At 39.4% G+C, this 20,627-nt stretch overlaps 1 protein-coding gene across 1 annotated transcript; it reads right to left on the reverse strand.

The window, feature by feature from the left end:
* Nucleotides 1-10,555: 10,555 nt before the first annotated feature.
* Nucleotides 10,556-13,933, reverse strand: LOC142732876 (uncharacterized). Its single transcript, XM_075849497.1, has 10 exons — nucleotides 13,542-13,933; nucleotides 13,118-13,459; nucleotides 12,580-13,029; nucleotides 12,239-12,443; nucleotides 11,714-11,842; nucleotides 11,496-11,629; nucleotides 11,191-11,415; nucleotides 10,918-11,097; nucleotides 10,749-10,826; nucleotides 10,556-10,637 (listed from the first exon to the last, which is right to left on the reverse strand). Exons 1-10 carry the CDS (start codon nucleotides 13,820-13,822, stop codon nucleotides 10,556-10,558), a joined length of 2,106 nt encoding a protein of 701 aa, XP_075705612.1. The 5' UTR covers nucleotides 13,823-13,933.
* Nucleotides 13,934-20,627: the final 6,694 nt, after the last annotated feature.

The raw sequence follows: 20,627 nt of genomic DNA on the forward strand, positions 1-20,627 counted from the left end.
AGTAATTTCTCGTTAGCCACGCCTGTTTCTAAACACGGCTTCAATTTATTTTTATAAAAAAATTAATATCTTGAAAACTAGCTGTTGGATATAACTAATATTTGTTAGACATGTAGCCCTTGACACTCTGACGTAGCCTAAAAAAATTCAGGGTTCTGAGACGCGCGCTTTGACCACAAAAGCCTTGTGAGCGACGGCTATTTTTACACACGTTTACAATGTAGTTTTAATAAAAAAATTAATATCTTAAACGCGAACCGCCTCAAAGCCATCAAACTTCTCACACCTGTAGCAGTTGACAGTATGACCTACCCTAAAAAATTTCAAGGGTCTGCGTCGCAGTTTAAGGCCCCAAAAGCCTCTTTAGCTGCTCCTGTTTAACGCACAGAGTGCGTAATTTACGATTTAATTTGAATAAATGAACAATATTATAGATACTAGTAGTGCAAAAGGCCTAATTTTTCATACACATCAAGCCTTTGACACTCTGACCTACCCTATAAAAACTCAGGCCAGCAGGACAGATGTAGCCCGCGCAGCGGGCCAAAAATGTAGGCCTTTTTCACTAAAATGGGTATAAATAATCATTTTCCACAATGCTGTCCCAGAGCATTTCACAACCAGCAACGAACCGCGGGTCTGATAGAATCAACCGAGGTGTCCATTCGTTCGCCTTGCAAAGCCGAACAATACGACACCTGACTCGGTCGTCTTTTCTGAAAGGGGACTCCTCTTTTGCCCCATAAACATGGCGGAATTTCCATAATAGGAGCTTAATATGGATAGGTTTTCCAATTTTTTTCCATAACCGCTGAATGTAGAGTTATGAGCCCCAAAGCTATTATACGTCACCATCTCCTGAGTATGTATGCCAAGACTCGTGACGATACGTCGCGCCGTTACAGAGGTAATTTCTCGTTAGCCACGCCTGTTTCTAAACACGGCTTCAATTTATTTTTATAAAAAAATTAATATCTTGAAAACTAGCTGTTGGATATAACTAATATTTATTAGACATGTAGCCCTTGACACTCTGACGTAGCCTAAAAAAATTCAGGGTTCTGAGACGCGCGCTTTGACCACAAAAGCCTTGTGAGCGACGGCTATTTTTACACACGTTTACAATGTAGTTTTAATAAAAAAATTAATATCTTAAACGCGAACCGCCTCAAAGCCATCAAACTTCTCACACCTGTAGCAGTTGACACTATGACCTACCCTAAAAAATGTCAAGGGTCTGCGTCGCAGTTTTAGGCCCCAAAAGCCTCTTTAGCTGCTCCTATTTAACGCACAGAGTGCGTAATTTACGATTTAATTTGAATAAATGAACAATATTATAGATACTAGTGGTGCAAAAGGCCTAATTTTTCATACACATCTAGCCTTTGACACTCTGACCTACCCTATAAAAACTCAGGCCAGCAGGACAGATGTAGCCCGCGCAGTGGGCCAAAAATTTAGGCCTTTTTCACTAAAATGGGTATAAATAATCATTTTCCACAATGCTGTCCCAGAGCATTTCACAACCAGCAACGAACCGCGGGTCTGATAGAATCAACCGAGGTGTCCATTCGTTCGCCTTGCAAAGCCGAACAATACGACACCTGACTCGGTCGTCTTTTCTGAAAGGGGACTCCTCTTTTGCCCCATAAACATGGCGGAATTTCCATAATAGGAGCTTAATATGGATAGGTTTTCCAATTTTTTTCCATAACCGCTGAATGTAGAGTTATGAGCCCCAAAGCTATTATACGTCACCATCTCCTGAGTATGTATGCCAAGACTCGTGACGATACGTCGCGCCGTTAGCGAGGTAATTTCTCGTTAGCGACGCCTGTTTCTAAACACGGCTTCAATTTATTTTTATAAAAAAATTAATATCTTGAAAACTAGCTGTTGGATATAACTAATATTTATTAGACATGTAGCCCTTGACACTCTGACGTAGCCTAAAAAAATTCAGGGTTCTGAGACGCGCGCTTGGACCACAAAAGCCTTGTGAGCGATGGCTATTTTTACACACGTTTAAAATTTAGTTCTATTGAAAAAATAATGTCTTAAAAGTGCACCACCACAAAGCCATCAAACTTCTGACACCTGTAGCAGTTGACACTCTGACCTACCCTAAAAAATTTCAAGGGTCTGCGTCGCATTTTTAGGCTCCAAAAGCCTCTTTAGCTGCTCCTGTTTTATGCACAGAGTGCGTAATTTACGATTTAATTCTAATAAATGAACAATATTATAGATACTGGTAGTGCAAAAGGCTTAATTTTTCATACACATCTAGCCTTTGTCACTCTGACCTACTATATAAAAACTCAGGCTAGTAGGACAGATGTAGCCCGCGCAGCGGGCCAAAAATGTAGGCCTTTTTCACTAAAATGGGTATAAATAATCATTTTCCACAATACTGTCCCAGAGCATTTCACAACCAGAAACGAACCGCAAGTCTAATAGAATCAACCAAGGCGTCCATTCGTTCGCCTTGCAAAGCCGAACAATACGACACCTGACTTGGTCGTCTTTTCTGAAAGGGGACTCCTCTTTTGCCCCATAAACATGGCGGAATTTCCATATTAAGAGCTTAATATGGATAGGTTTACCAATTTTTTTCCGTAACCGCTCAATGTGGATTTACGAGCCCCAAAGCTATTATACGTCACCATCATCTGAGTATGTACGCCAAGAATCGTGACGATACGTCGCGCGGTTAGCGAGGAAAATTCTAGTTAGCCACGCCTGTTTCTACACACGGCTTAAATTTGTTTTTATAAAAAAATTAATATCTTGAAAACTAACTGTTGCATATAACTAATATTTGTTAAACATGTAGCCCTTGACACTCTGACCTAGCCTAAAAAAATTCAGCGTTCTGAGACGCGCGCTTGGACCACAAAAGCCTTGTGAGCGACGGCTATTTTTACACACGTTTACAATGTAGTTTTAATAAAAAAAATAATATCTTAAACGCGAACCGCCTCAAAGCCATCAAACTTCTCACACCTGTAGCAGTTGACACTGTGACCTACCCTAAAAAATTTCAAGGGTCTGCGTCACAGTTTTAGACCCCAAAAGCCTCTTTAGCTGCTCCTGTTTAACGCACAGAGTGCGTAATTTACGTTTTAATTTGAATAAATGAACAATATTATAGATACTAGTAGTGCAAAAGGCCTAATTTTTCATACACATCTAGCCTTTGACACTCTGACCTACCATATAAAAACCCAGTCCAGCAGGACAGATGTAGCCCGCGCAGCGGGCCAAAAATGTAGGCCTTTTTCACTAAAATGGGTATAAATAATCATTTTCCACAATGCTGTCCCAGAGCATTTCACAACCAGCAACGAACCGCGGGTCTGATAGAATCAACTGAGGCGTCCATTCGTTCGCCTTGCAAAGCCGAACAATACGACACCTGACTCGGTCGTCTTTTCTGAAAGGGGACTCCTCTTTTGCCCCATAAACATGGCGGAATTTCCATAATAGGAGCTTAATATGGATAGGTTTTCCAATTTTTTTCCATAACCGCTGAATGTAGAGTTATGAGCCCCAAAGCTATTATACGTCACCATCTCCTGAGTATGTATGCCAAGACTCGTGATGATACGTCGCGCCATTAGCGAGGTAATTTCTCGTTAGCGACGCCTGTTTCTAAACACGGCTTCAATTTATTTTTATAAAAAAATTAATATCTTGAAAACTAGCTGTTGGATATAACTAATATTTATTAGACATGTAGCCCTTGACACTCTGACGTAGCCTCAAAAAATTCAGGGTTCTGAGACGTGCGCTTGGACCACAAAAGCCTTGTGAGCGATGGCTATTTTTACACACGTTTACAATGTAGTTTTAATTAAAAAAATAATATCTTAAACGCGAACCGCCTCAAAGCCATCAAACTTCTCACACCTGTAGCAGTTGACACTATGACCTACCCTAAAAAATTTCAAGGGTCTGCGTCGCAGTTTTAGGCCCCAAAAGCCTCTTTAGCTGCTCCTGTTTAACGCACAGAGTGCGTAATTTACGATTTAATTTGAATAAATGAACAATATTATAGATACTAGTAGTGCAAAAGGCCTAATTTTTCATACACATCTAGCCTTTGACACTCTGACCTACCCTATAAAAACTCAGGCCAGCAGGACAGATGTAGCCCGCGCAGCGGGCCAAAAATGTAGGCCTTTTTCACTAAAATGGGTATAAATAATCATTTTCCACAATGCTGTCCCAGAGCATTTCACAACCAGCAACGAACCGCGGGTCTGATAGAATCAACCGAGGTGTCCATTTGTTCGCCTTGCAAAGCCGAACAATACGACACCTGACTCGGTCGTCTTTTCTGAAAGGGGACTCCTCTTTTGCCCCATAAACATGGTGGAATTTCCATAATAGGATCTTAATATGGATAGGTTTTCCAATTTTTTTCCATAACCGCTGAATGTAGAGTTATGAGCCCCAAAGCTATTATACGTCACCATCTCCTGAGTATGTATGCCAAGACTCGTGACGATACGTTGCGCCATTAGCGAGGTAATTTCTCGTTAGCGACGCCTGTTTCTAAACACGGCTTCAATTTATTTTTATAAAAACATTAATATCTTGAAAACTAGCTGTTGCATATAACTAATATTTGTTAAACATGTAGCCCTTGACACTCTGACCTAGCCTAAAAAAATTCAGCGTTCTGAGACGCGCGCTTGGACCACAAAAGCCTTGTGAGCGACGGCTATTTTTACACACGTTTACAATGTAGTTTTAATAAAAAAAATAATATCTTAAACGCGAACCGCCTCAAAGCCATCAAACTTCTCACACCTGTAGCAGTTGACACTGTGACCTACCCTAAAAAATTTCAAGGGTCTGCGTCACAGTTTTAGACCCCAAAAGCCTCTTTAGCTGCTCCTGTTTAACGCACAGAGTGTGTAATTTACGTTTTAATTTGAATAAATGAACAATATTATAGATACTAGTAGTGCAAAAGGCCTAATTTTTCATACACATCTAGCCTTTGACACTCTGACCTACCATATAAAAACCCAGTCCAGCAGGACAGATGTAGCCCGCGCAGCGGGCCAAAAATGTAGGCCTTTTTCACTAAAATGGGTATAAATAATCATTTTCCACAATGCTGTCCCAGAGCATTTCACAACCAGCAACGAACCGCGGGTCTGATAGAATCAACCGAGGCGTCCATTCGTTCGCCTTGCAAAGCCGAACAATACGACACCTGACTCGGTCGTCTTTTCTGAAAGGGGACTCCTCTTTTGCCCCATAAACATGGCGGAATTTCCATAATAGGAGCTTAATATGGATAGGTTTTCCAATTTTTTTCCATAACCGCTGAATGTAGAGTTATGAGCCCCAAAGCTATTATACGTCACCATCTCCTGAGTATGTATGCCAAGACTCGTGATGATACGTCGCGCCATTAGCGAGGTAATTTCTCGTTAGCGACGCCTGTTTCTAAACACGGCTTCAATTTATTTTTATAAAAAAATTAATATCTTGAAAACTAGCTGTTGGATATAACTAATATTTATTAGACATGTAGCCCTTGACACTCTGACGTAGCCTCAAAAAATTCAGGGTTCTGAGACGTGCGCTTGGACCACAAAAGCCTTGTGAGCGATGGCTATTTTTACACACGTTTACAATGTAGTTTTAATTAAAAAAATAATATCTTAAACGCGAACCGCCTCAAAGCCATCAAACTTCTCACACCTGTAGCAGTTGACACTATGACCTACCCTAAAAAATTTCAAGGGTCTGCGTCGCAGTTTTAGGCCCCAAAAGCCTCTTTAGCTGCTCCTGTTTAACGCACAGAGTGCGTAATTTACGATTTAATTTGAATAAATGAACAATATTATAGATACTAGTAGTGCAAAAGGCCTAATTTTTCATACACATCTAGCCTTTGACACTCTGACCTACCCTATAAAAACTCAGGCCAGCAGGACAGATGTAGCCCGCGCAGCGGGCCAAAAATATAGGCCTTTTTCACTAAAATGGGTATAAATAATCATTTTCCACAATGCTGTCCCAGAGCATTTCACAACCAGCAACGAACCGCGGGTCTGATAGAATCAACCGAGGTGTCCATTTGTTCGCCTTGCAAAGCCGAACAATACGACACCTGACTCGGTCGTCTTTTCTGAAAGGGGACTCCTCTTTTGCCCCATAAACATGGTGGAATTTCCATAATAGGATCTTAATATGGATAGGTTTTCCAATTTTTTTCCATAACCGCTGAATGTAGAGTTATGAGCCCCAAAGCTATTATACGTCACCATCTCCTGAGTATGTATGCCAAGACTCGTGACGATACGTTGCGCCATTAGCGAGGTAATTTCTCGTTAGCGACGCCTGTTTCTAAACACGGCTTCAATTTATTTTTATAAAAACATTAATATCTTGAAAACTAGCTGTTGGATATAACTAATATTTATTAGACATGTAGCCCTTGACACTCTGACATAGCCTAAAAAAAATCAGGGTTCTGAGACGCGCGCTTGGACCACAAAAGCCTTGTGAGCGACGGCTATTTTTACACACGTTTACAATGTAGTTTTAATAAAAAAAATAATATCTTAAACACGAACCACCTTAAAGCCATCAAACTTCTTACACCTGTAGCAGTTGACACTATGACCTACCCTAAAAAATTTCAAGGGTCTGCGTCGCAGTTTTAGGCCCCAAAAGCCTCTTTAGCTGCTCCTATTTAACGCACAGAGTGCGTAATTTACGATTTCATTTGAATAAATGAACAATATTATAGATACTAGTGGTGCAAAAGGCCTAATTTTTCATACACATCTAGACTTTGACGCTCTGACCTACCATATAAAAACTCACGCCAGTAGGACAGATGTAGCCCGCGCAGCGGCCCAACAATGTAGGCCTTTTTCACTAAAATGGGTATAAATAATCATTTTCCACAATGATGTCCCAGAGCATTTCACAACCAGCAACGAACCGCGGGTCTGATAGAATCAACCGAGGCGTCCATTTGTTCGCCTTGCAAAGCCGAACAATACAACACCTGACTCGGTCGTCTTTTCTAAAAGGGGACTCCTCTTTTGCCCCATAAACATGGCGGAATTTCCATATTAAGAGTTTAATATGGATAGGTTTTCCAATTTTTTTCCGTAACCGCTCAATGTAGAGTTATGAGCCCCGAAGCTGTTATACGTCACCATCTCCTGAGTATGTACGCCAAGACTCGTGATGATACGTCGCGCGGTTAGCAAGGTCACTTCTCGTTAGCGACGCCTGTTTCTAAACACTGCTTCAATTTATTTTTATAAAAAAATTAATATCTTGAAAACTAGCTGTTGCATATAACTAATATTTGTTAGACATGTAGCCCTTGACACTCTGACCTAGCCTAAAAAAATTCAGGGTTCTGTGACGCGCGCTTGGACCACAAAAGCCTTGTGAGCGACGGCTATTCTTACACACGTTTACAATGTAGTTCTAATAAAAAAAATAATATCTTAAAAGCGAACCGCCTCAAAGCCATCAAACTTCTCACACCTGTAGCAGTTGACACTATGACCTACCCTAAAAAATTTCAAGGGTCTGCGTCGCAGTTTTAGGCCCCAAAAGCCTCTTTAGCTGCTCCTGTTTAACGCACAGAGTGCGTAATTTACTATTTAATTCTAATAAATGAACAATATTATAGATAATAGTAGTGCAAAAGGCCTAATTTTTCATACACATCTAGCCTTTGACACTCTGACCTACCATATAAAATCTTAGGCCAGCAGGACAGATGTAGCCCGCGCAGCGGGTCAAAAATTTAGGCCTTTTTCACTAAAATGGGTATAAATAATAATTTTCCATAATGCTGTCCCAGAGCATTTCACAACCAGCAACGAACCGCGGGTCTGATAGAATCAACCGAGGCATCCATTCGTTCGCCTTGCAAAGCCGAACAATACGACACCTGAATCGGTTGTCTTTTCTGAAAGGGGACTCCTCTTTTGCCCCATAAACATGGCGGAATTTCCATATTAAGAGCTTAATATGGATAGGTTTTCCAATTTTTTTCCGTAACTGCTCAATGTAGAGTTATGAGCCCCGAAGCTATTATACGTCACCATCTCCTGAGTATGTACGCCAAGACTCGTGACGATACGTCACGCGGTTAGCAAGGTCAATTCTCGTTAGCAACGCCTGTTTCTAAACACGGCTTCAATTTATTTTTATAAAAAAATTAATATCTTGAAAACTAGCTGTTGCATATAACTAATATTTGTTAGACATGTAGCCCTTGACACTCTGACCTAGCCTAAAAAAATTCAGGGTTCTGCGTCGTATTTTTAGGCCCCAAAAGCCTCTTTAGCTGCTCCTGTTTAACGCACACAGTTCGTAATTTACGATTTAATTTTTAATAACTAAATGATATTATAAATACTAGTAGAGCAAAAGGCCTAATTGTTCATACACATCTAGCCTTTGACACTCTGACCACCCATATAAAAACTCAGGCGAGCAGGACAGATATAGCCCGCGCAGCGGGCAAACTATTTAGGCCTTTTTTACTAAAATGGGTATAAATAATCATTTTCCACAATGCTGTCTCAGAGCATTTCACAACTAGCAACGAACCGCGGGTCTGATAGAATCAACCGAGGCATCTATTTGTTCGCCTTGCAAAGCCGAACAATACGACACCTGACTCGGTCGTCTTTTCTAAAAGGAGACTTTTCTTTTGCCCCATTAACATGGCGGAATTTCCATATTTAGAGCTTAATATGGATAGGTTTACCAATTTTTTTCCGTAACCGTTTAATGTGGAGTTACGAGCGCCGAAGCTGTATACGTCACCATCTCCTGAGTATATATGCCAAGACTCGTAATGGTACATCGCGCAGGTAGCGAGGAAAATCCTCGTTAGCGACGCCTGTTTCTGCACACGGCTTCAATTTATGTTTAGGAAAAAAATTAATATCTTAAAAACGAACTGTTCCATATATCTAATATTTGTTAGACATGTAGCCATGGACACTCTCACCTAGCCTAAAAATATTCAGGGTTCTGTGACGCGCGCTTGGACCACAAAAGCCTTGTGAGCGACGGCTATTTTTACACACGCTTACAATTTAGTTCTAATGAAAAACTCAGCCAGTTACGCTGTTTACATAACTCACGAACATATAACGTTTTTCATGATCGCAAAACATCTCGCTCAGCGGCAACACACAGTTTTTATGAAGATTAAAAAATATATACATTTATTGAATACATCCAAACATCCCAGAACCCAACAAATAAAAGTGCTATTGTTCTCTGTGCATTTTAATGTCCATTAAAAGTCCATGTTTTTAAGATTCTTATTTCTTCTTCCATTGGTCTAAAATATATTTTGCGCTGGGACGTTTTTTCCCCAGAGCTGATGTCCTAAAGTCCTCTTTATTTTCTCTTCTTCCGGCCGGTGGTTTTGAAGCAATCCTATGATTGAAAGATCATAGATTATTAATAATTAGTATCTCATTCTTACTTTACTAACGGTCCTAATTGTATTCATTAATCCTCTAGAATTTTATGAATATAACTCTAATCTTTATTTATTTTTTATTAAACAGGCAAACCAGGACCCCAATGACCTCTACTATAAGACAGAGTTGATGATTGTGAACCCACGACCACTGAGGAACCCAAAGAGGTTTTCCATGCATTTTCCAGCACATATCAGCTCAGAAACATCATGATAGTGAATTGCAAGGCCTTTAGATGCTACATTTGCCAAGTTGTTCCTAGCAATAGCAAGGGTAGCCTTTATATCCTCATCGCTGCTGTGCTTCATGCATTTTTTGTGCAGGTTCCCAGCATCAACTCTGTCTTATAGCAGATGGGGCAGGTCATTGTGGTCCATTGCCTGTTTAAGAAAAAATAATGAAAGATTATAGTTACATTAATAACATTGAAGAAGATTAATGCATATCGTTAGGACCGTTAGTAAACTAAGAATGAGACATGCTACGCTGCTTCTGTAACTGCCATTCACTACTATTGGAGTCACGGAAACAGCGTAGCTCATTAAATAAAAAAAATATATATCAATTTATTGAATACATCCAAACATCCCAGAACCCAACAAATAAAAGTGCTTTTGTTCCCTGTGCATTTTAATGTCCATTAAAAGTCCATAATTTTTAAGCTTCTTATTTCTTCTTCCATTGGTCCAAAATGTCTTTTACTCTTGGATGGTTTTTTCCCCAGAGCTGATGTCCTAAAGTCCTCTTTATTTTGTCTTCTTCCGGCAGGTGGTCTTGAAACAATCCTATAATTAAAAGATCATAGATTATTAATAATTAGTTTCTCATAATTAGTTTACTAATGGTCCTGATAATATGCATTAATCCTCTACAATGTTATTAATATAACTCTCATCTTTATTTATTTTTTCTTAATCAGACAAAACAGGACCCCAATGACCTCTGCTATAAGACATAGTTAATGATTCTGAACCCACGACCACTGAGGAACCCAAAGAGGTTTTAATATATATATATATATATATATATATATATATATATATATGTAAAGGAAATTAACTATCGATGCGCCTGAGCAGAACAACAGGGACTCTTTTGATTGCAGATAGTGATGTATCCCTCGACGTCACGTCAGCCCTTTGATAAAAGAAGAAAATAAATACTGATGTTAAAACAAAATGTGAGACATACAGTTTAATAAGCATATTAGTTTACAAAGTAAGGTCAATACATGTATTTTATTATTACCCAGAGGAGCTCCCTTCCCCTCTCTGCCTCTGTGCCCTGGACCGTGTTCGGATGAACAATGAGGATGGTACTTGTGCTCTGAAAAAATAACCAAACATTAGTATATCAATTGATAAGTCTAACACAACTGAACTGAGGACATTTATAATAAAACTGAGAGTTTATCTACCTTGAAGTCCAATCATCATCATCATCATCATCATCATGATCAGCCAAGCTTTCTTTTTCTCCTCGGTCAGTTGATTCACTCCAGTCCTCTTTGGCACTGTAATCTTGTTCCTGGGCTTCTTCGTGGGATGTGATATCTTCTCTTTGGATTCCCTGGCCTCCTTCCTGAATGTTCTCTTGTCTATAGGGTAGACATAGAAAAAATAAAGCATTAAACTTCTAAAACAAATCATGTAATATTATACAGTATATATTATTTCCCACAATAAATTACCTTGAAGTGCTGGCTTGGGGCTGCTCACCACCGGCTTGCATTACCAGCATATAACCATGGCATATGTCCGTCAGTGTCTTCTCACGATAGTTTCTTTCCGCTGTCATGTTGGTGTGTGCCAAATATTTGGCAAAAAGACACTTTTCAGAGTCAGAAAAATTAGGGAGAGTCCAAGTTTCGCAAATCCTCCTGACAAGCTGACTGGTGATGTTGGGTAGTTTATATCTAGAAAGGAAAATAGAAAAACATAATACATACACAGCACTTAGAATTGAATAAAGACAGGTGACTTTTAAGAATCTTACTTTGTGTGGTACCGCAGGATGTCATTGGAAACATTATAAATCTCCTTTCCAGATGTAGAGAGGAAAAATACTTCTGTTGGCATGTTGTTCTTTAGCAGCATTGGTCTTACTATCTCAAAGTAGACATTAAACCACTAGGGGAGGGATACAAATAAAGAGATTATTGAAAAGCATCTTTACAACTCCATAAAGTAAGTAGGAGCCTTATAGAAACTTACCATTTCTTCCTCCTTTGTTAGCACATAGGTTGCCACTTGGTGTGTAGAGGTCTTGTGTAACTTGACCCCAACAACTACCAGGTCTAAACCCAAATATCTGTGAGTGATCCTCTCATTCCACTCTGAAACCTATGAGTCAAAAGGAAAAAGTATGAGGGACAATGTACTTGCCACTGTATTGTGTTAGCCCAACCCTACGCCAAGCCACTTGTGTTTTGTTTTTTTTCTATACATATGCCAGTCTTTTGTTTCAGCATAATTTCTATCTCTAGCCAGGTGTAAGGTTTTTACATAGATTATTCACTCTGTTCTTGCAGACAAATATCCGACTTTAATAAGCTAACATTAACCTTATGCAGGCTTCACACCATTATCGGCCTTCAGGGCTCCCCTACACTATTAAAAGTATTTAACTGCAGCCATAAGGCCTCCAGACACTTCTCTAAAAAGCACCCCACAGCATAACCATAACAGGGTAGGAAAACAAAATGACGCAGAAAAACAGAGGAGGAGAAAGCTACTTACAGTCATATGTCTGACAACACCTGGCCGTTGGAGATGCCTCAAAATAAGCAGGGCCTCAAGATAATAAATAATTTCAAGTTGAGTGTCTCGCTTCATGTGTCTGTCTTTTGCAGCTTTGAGGCATTTCAGGAAGGTTGGCTTTGCCACAACTAAAAGCCTCTGACATTCCGGGGGTGTTTTCATAGAATTTGTCAATGACTTGTATCTAAACACAAAGTAAAGAGAAATAATTTTATTGTATATACACAAGTAATAAAGAGTAGTAGCAATATCTAAAATAAATATATACCTATTTGAGGTTTCATACTTTGTCTAAGGATACATTTGAGTTCATAACTCACCGTTTGCTGACAACTTCTCTTGAAATTCCCTTAGATAGCCTCTTTTGAATGTCCTCTGTAACATCCATAAAGAAGTTGCAGGACTTAAACAGCCTTGGTCTTTCTGCAGAGAGATTGGTCGCTCTCAGCTGATACGTCATGAACCTCCTGATATGTTTTAGGTAATTAAAGACAGTCTGGTTTGCAAGCTTCAGGTCACGCAGCTTTGTAAAAAAGGAGTTAACCTTCTCAATGTTGCTGACAAAGTCCAGATTGGGACGCTGCGGGTTCATGTAATAAAGGAACCTTGCCAAATTTTCAACCTCCTGCTTGTAGTTGGGCACATCCAATGTGTGCTGCAAATAGTAGGCAAAGCCCTTCAGTATTGGTTCGTCCAATGAATGTCGCTTGTATAGTCCAGCAGCCTTCATCTTCTGTCTTGTGACCACCGTCCATTTTGTCTGTAGGATTCTGTAATTTTGGAGAAAAGTGCAAGACATCAGATTTGACACATTTGACAGCCACAGAGAATACGTAAGGATTATCTATGTACACTGACCTCTGTGTCCTGTCATCAAAGTTTCCTGTAGTTCCGCTTTCTTGATTGGATTCTTCCTCAGACTCTAGTTGAAGCTGAAAGTCTCTATCACTTTCCTCCTCTGCGCTGTCATCTTCATGTGCTCTTCTGCCTTCTTCATTGTGTTGGTCTTCCCTCGGGTCTTCAGGCTGTGCAAGGAATGGTGTGTCTGTAACTTCTTCCTCAGGATCTGCAGGGATCAGTGTGACCTCCATTTCCTCATCAGGGACTGGTATGGCTGCAATATCCTCTACAGCCGCTGTGTGATGTGGCACAGTAAGGGCAGTTGATGCAGAGGTTGATGGTCTTCCATATTGTACATTGCTGTAAAATATAAAAAGCAACGTGAGTATAAGTGTAAACACTCGAGAGCTATGAGACATAAGCAGACAGGGGTGACACATACCTGGCCACAGTTGGTTTGTTAATGATCAAAAAGCCCCTGTCCTCGAGGAAGGGGACAACGTTTTCCAATGAGCCAAGAGAGATGATCTCTTGGTAACTGATTGCAGTGCCCTTAGATGCAATTTTCACCAGGGTTTTCCTGGCCAATGCCACAGTGGCTTTTATCTCCTCATCGCTGCTGAACCTCATACACTTTCTCCTCAGATGTGTAGAGAATAATGTCTGTGTACGGTAACATACTGGGCATGTCATAGGAGTTCTGTTTTGCCTGTTGAAAGACATGAGGTTTTGGATTTAAAAATGTCCTAAGTAATATAGCTTAGTTTGAAATATACCCAAACTGCAATCTCAAAAATAGTCACAAGATGTCCCACTACATGCATACTGATTTGTTTCAGGCAGGCTAACTGAACAATGCCTGGGTTTTAATACCACGCCCTACTGAAACAGGAGGCCTCTACGCTACCACATGGCTTCTCATAGTAACCTCTCTATGTTATAGGCAGTCTACAACATGTATTTTATACAAAAATGGCTATGTATTTTAGGGTATATCCTAGAGGTCAATAAACACATGAACTTGTACTTTTGCTGCAGATTACATGCTTGTAACTCAACTACCTGAACAATGCCTGGGCTTGTACAATATGGCCTACTGAAAATAAAATGGCACCTCTTCCCTAGCCCATGGCTCACCATGATTTCACTATACAATTTGCCTGAACTGAACATTAATGATGAACATAAATATACGTTAATAAACATATTTACTTACAATTTGGCTGCAGACTCCATTCCTGTAACTAGAACTTGTTGTCCTAAAGATGTATATTTGAGTCAAAAAAACAATAAATCTTTTAGAAGCAGTATCCAAAAGGCAGATGATGTAGGTATCCAGGTACAATGTCTCAAGTGAATAAGGTGAATAGCAAAAAAATAATGCAATCCAAGAAGGAGATCAGTCAATAGCTTTCAAGAAAACTTCCAAACTGACTGAAAATGCCTCAGTGTTTTAAACTGTTTTATAGTGTGAGGTTGATGCTTTGTAAGAAGATCCTCTTACACAAACAACAAACAGAGCCTGTGATAGGAGAGTTTGAATGATGCACAAAAGCTTATCTGCCTTTTTAGTGGCTGAGGAGAATAACAGAGATAAAACTACAGACTCATGCTGAAAACCTGATAATACAATTGTTTGAATACAATAATGGCCGGATCATGACACGGATTTGAAACAGAACCGTGTGTCCGATGGACGTGAGCTAGGCGTCCATTCGTTCACCTTGCAGAGCCGAACAATATGACACCTGACTCTGTCGTCTTTTCTAAAAGGGTACCCCTCTTTTGCCCAATAAACATGGTGGAATTTCCTTATTAATTTATTTTTATTACAATAATTATTGTAATAATAATGTTGTTATATTGTATAATATGTAAATATGGTTTATGCCTATGCTTAACTTTAAAGTGTAGCTAAATGTTTGGCAAACTTCTGACATGTCAAAGTGACATGTCAGAAGTTTGGATTGGTGGGGGTCTGAACACTGAGACCCCCACCAATCGCTAGAACAAAGCTGCTGAGCGTTCACACGAGTGCTTCAGCTGTTTTGTTTTAGCGATTGGTGGGGATCTCAGTGCTCGGACCCCCACCAATCCAAACTTCTGACATGTCACTGTGACATGTCAGAAGTTTGTCAAACATTTAGCTACACTTTATTTTTGTGTTCTGTATTAATAAAGTTGTTATGTTGTATTATATGTAAAGTTGTTTTCGGCCTATTCTTACAGTGTACCTAAACGTTTATCAAACTTCTGACATGGTTTTAGTGCAGCTATGGTCCCCCATAGCTGCACCATACATTTTAATATGGTGCCCCCATAGCTGCACCATACAGTGTAATGCTCCCACAGTTGCACCATACAGTATAATGCCCCCCATAGCTGTCCCATACCATTTAATACCATTTAATACCATTTAATACCCCCATAGCTGCACCATACACTGTAATGCCCCCCATAGCTGCACCATACAGTATAATGGCGGGATCATGACACTGATTTGAAACAGAACCGTGTGTCCGATGGACGCGAGCTAGGCGTCCATTCGTTCACCTTGCAGAGCCGAACAATATGACACCTGACTCTCTTGTCTTTTCTAAAAGGGTACCCCTCTTTTGCCCAATAAACATGGTGGAATTCCCTTATTAATTTATTTTTATTACAAAATTAATATCTCCAAAACTAACCGTTGAATATCCCTTATATTTATTACACATGTAGCCCTTAACACTCTGACCTATCCTAAAAAATTAGGGGTGATAGGCATGCATGCAGTAGCTGTTTGGATGTGGATTTTTGAAATGACCGAGTTTTTGGTAGAAGGCACTGATGAATATAAGATAAGTGCGTTTACCAATTAATCTGTGTTTTTTCAGAAATCCATCTAAAAATAGATATGACACGGATTTTCGTGGGTCCGATGGACGCGAGCTAGGCGTCCATTCGTTCACCTTGCAGAGCCGAACAATATGACACCTGACTCTGTCGTCTTTTCTAAAAGGGTATCCCTCTTTTGCCCAATAAACATGGTGGAATTCCCTTATTAATTTATTTTTATTACAAAATTAATATCTCCAAAACTAACCGTTGAATATCCCTTATATTTATTACACATGTAGCCCTTAACACTCTGACCTATCCTAAAAAATTAGGGGTGATAGGCATGCATGCAGTAGCTGTTTGGATGTGAATTTTTGAAATGACCGAGTTTTTGGTAGAAGGCACTGATGAATATAAGATAAGTGCGTTTACCAATTAATCTGTGTTTTTTCAGAAATCCATCTAAAAATAGATATGACACAGATTTTCGTGGGTCCGATGGACGCGAGCTAGGCGTCCATTCGTTCACCTTGCAGAGCCGAACAATATGACACCTGACTCTGTCGTCTTTTCTAAAAGGGTACCCCTCTTTTGCCCAATAAACATGGTGGAATTCCCTTATTAATTTATTTTTATTACAAAATTAATATCTCCAAAACTAACCGTTGAATATCCCTTATATTTAATACACATGTAGCCCTTAACACTCTGACCTATCCTAAAAAATTAGGGGTGATAGGCATGCATGCAGTAGCTGTTTGGATGTGGATTTTTGAAATGACCGAGTTTTAGGTAGAAGGCACTGATGAATATAAGATAAGTGCGTTTACCAATTAATCTGTGTTTTTTCAGAAATCCATCTAAAAATAGATATGACACAGATTTTCGTGGGTCCGATGGACGCGAGCTAGGCGTCCATTCGTTCACCTTGCAGAGCCGAACAATATGACACCTGACTCTGTCGTCTTTTCTAAAAGGGTACCCCTCTTTTGCCCAATAAACATGGTGGAATTCCCTTATTAATTTATTTTTATTACAAAATTAATATCTCCAAAACTAACCGTTGAATATCCCTTATATTTATTACACATGTAGCCCTTAACACTCTGACCTATCCTAAAAAATTAGGGGTGATAGGCATGCATGCAGTAGCTGTTTGGATGTGGATTTTTGAAATGACCGAGTTTTAGGTAGAAGGCACTGATGAATATAAGATAAGTGCGTTTACCAATTAATCTGTGTTTTTTCAGAAATCCATCTAAAAATAGATATGACACAGATTTTCGTGGGTCCGATGGACGCGAGCTAGGCGTCCATTCGTTCACCTTGCAGAGCCGAACAATATGACACCTGACTCTGTCGTCTTTTCTAAAAGGGTACCCCTCTTTTGCCCAATAAACATGGTGGAATTCCCTTATTAATTTATTTTTATTACAAAATTAATATCTCCAAAACTAACCGTTGAATATCCCTTATATTTATTACACATGTAGCCCTTAACACTCTGACCTATCCTAAAAAATTAGGGGTGATAGGCATGCATGCAGTAGCTGTTTGGATGTGGATTTTTGAAATGACCGAGTTTTTGGTAGAAGGCACTGATGAATATAAGATAAGTGCGTTTACCAATTAATCTGTGTTTTTACACAGATCCATATGAAATCAGATTAGACATGGTATTATCACACGAGAAAGATCTTTAAAGCCCCTGGACACATATTGCACCCAGAGTGCATTTCTTGACATGTTGTGGTAGTCACCCCAAAATATAAGTCAGCCCCCCCCCATAACTCCTGTGAGGGTTTGTAACACTTTTTTGAGTGTATCCCATAACAGGGCTTTGGAAGGGGTGATAGGCATGCATGCAGTAGCTGTTTGGATTTAAATTTTTGAAATGACCGAGTTTTAGGTAGAAGGCACTGATGAATATAAGATAAGTGCGTTTACCAATTAATCTGTGTTTTTTCAGAAATCCATCTAAAAATAGATATGACACGGATTTCCGTGCGTCCGAATGACGCGAGCTAGGCGTCCATTCGTTCACCTTGCAGAGCCGAACAATATGACACCTGACTCTGTTGTCTTTTCTAAAAGGGTACCCCTCTTTTGCCCAATAAACATGGTGGAATTCCCTTATTAATTTGTTTTTATTACAAAATTAATATCTCCAAAACTAACCGTTGAATATCCCTTATATTTATTACACATGTAGCCCTTAACACTCTGACCTATCCTAAAAAATTAGGGGTGATAGGCATGCATGCAGTAGCTGTTTGGATGTGGATTTTTGAAATGACCGAGTTTTTGGTAGAAGGCACTGATGAATATAAGATAAGTGCGTTTACCAATTAATCTGTGTTTTTACACAGATCCATATGAAATCAGATTAGACATGGTATTATCACACGAGAAAGATCTTTAAAGCCCCTGGACACATATTGCACCCAGAGTGCATTTCTTGACATGTTGTGGTAGTCACCCCAAAATATAAGTCAGCCCCCCCCCATAACTCCTGTGAGGGTTTGTAACACTTTTTTGAGTGTATCCCATAACAGGGCTTTGGAAGGGGTGATAGGCATGCATGCAGTAGCTGTTTGGATTTAAATTTTTGAAATGACCGAGTTTTAGGTAGAAGGCACTGATGAATATAAGATAAGTGCGTTTACCAATTAATCTGTGTTTTTTCAGAAATCCATCTAAAAATAGATATGACACGGATTTCCGTGCGTCCGAATGACGCGAGCTAGGCGTCCATTCGTTCACCTTGCAGAGCCGAACAATATGACACCTGACTCTGTTGTCTTTTCTAAAAGGGTACCCCTCTTTTGCCCAATAAACATGGTGGAATTCCCTTATTAATTTGTTTTTATTACAAAATTAATATCTCCAAAACTAACCGTTGAATATCCCTTATATTTATTACACATGTAGCCCTTAACACTCTGACCTATCCTAAAAAATTAGGGGTGATAGGCATGCATGCAGTAGCTGTTTGGATGTGGATTTTTGAAATGACCGAGTTTTAGGTAGAAGGCACTGATGAATATAAGATAAGTGCGTTTACCAATTAATCTGTGTTTTTTCAGAAATCCATCTAAAAATAGATATGACACGGATTTCCGTGGGTCCGAATGACGCGAGCTAGGCGTCCATTCGTTCACCTTGCAGAGCCGAACAATATGACACCTGACTCTGTCGTCTTTTCTAAAAGGGTACCCCTCTTTTGCCCAATAAACATGGTGGAATTCCCTTATTAATTTGTTTTTATTACAAAATTAATATCTCCAAAACTAACCGTTGAATATCCCTTATATTTATTACACATGTAGCCCTTAACACTCTGACCTATCCTAAAAAATTAGGGGTGATAGGCATGCATGCAGTAGCTGTTTGGATGTGGATTTTTGAAATGACCGAGTTTTTGGTAGAAGGCACTGATGAATATAAGATAAGTGCGTTTACCAATTAATCTGTGTTTTTACACAGATCCATATGAAATCAGATTAGACATGGTATTATCACACGAGAAAGATCTTTAAAGCCCCTGGACACATATTGCACCCAGAGTGCATTTCTTGACATGTTGTGGTAGTCACCCCAAAATATAAGTCAGCCCCCCCCCATAACTCCTGTGAGGGTTTGTAACACTTTTTTGAGTGTATCCCATAACAGGGCTTTGGAAGGGGTGATAGGCATGCATGCAGTAGCTGTTTGGATTTAAATTTTTGAAATCACCGAGTTTTAGGTAGAAGGCACTGATGAATATAAGATAAGTGCGTTTACCAATTAATCTGTGTTTTTTCAGAAATCCATCTAAAAATAGATATGACACGGATTTCCGTGCGTCCGAATGACGCGAGCTAGGCGTCCATTCGTTCACCTTGCAGAGCCGAACAATATGACACCTGACTCTGTTGTCTTTTCTAAAAGGGTACCCCTCTTTTGCCCAATAAACATGGTGGAATTCCCTTATTAATTTGTTTTTATTACAAAATTAATATCTCCAAAACTAACCGTTGAATATCCCTTATATTTATTACACATGTAGCCCTTAACACTCTGACCTATCCTAAAAAATTAGGGGTGATAGGCATGCATGCAGTAGCTGTTTGGATGTGGATAGTTGAAATGACCGAGTTTTAGGTAGAAGGCACTGATGAATATAAGATAAGTGCGTTTACCAATTAATCTGTGTTTTTTCAGAAATCCATCTAAAAATAGATATGACACGGATTTCCGTGGGTCCGAATGACGCGAGCTAGGCGTCCATTCGTTCACCTTGCAGAGCCGAACAATATGACACCTGACTCTGTTGTCTTTTCTAAAAGGGTACCCCTCTTTTGCCCAATAAACATGGTGGAATTCCCTTATTAATTTGTTTTTATTACAAAATTAATATCTCCAAAACTAACCGTTGAATATCCCTTATATTTATTACACATGTAGCCCTTAACACTCTGACCTATCCTAAAAAATTAGGGGTGATAGGCATGCATGCAGTAGCTGTTTGGATGTGGATTTTTGAAATGACCGAGTTTTTGGTAGAAGGCACTGATGAATATAAGATAAGTGCGTTTACCAATTAATCTGTGTTTTTACACAGATCCATATGAAATCAGATTAGACATGGTATTATCACACGAGAAAGATCTTTAAAGCCCCTGGACACATATTGCACCCAGAGTGCATTTCTTGACATGTTGTGGTA

Source organism: Rhinoderma darwinii, unplaced genomic scaffold, assembly GCF_050947455.1.
Source record: "Rhinoderma darwinii isolate aRhiDar2 unplaced genomic scaffold, aRhiDar2.hap1 Scaffold_926, whole genome shotgun sequence".
Classification (NCBI taxonomy): domain Eukaryota; kingdom Metazoa; phylum Chordata; class Amphibia; order Anura; family Rhinodermatidae; genus Rhinoderma; species Rhinoderma darwinii.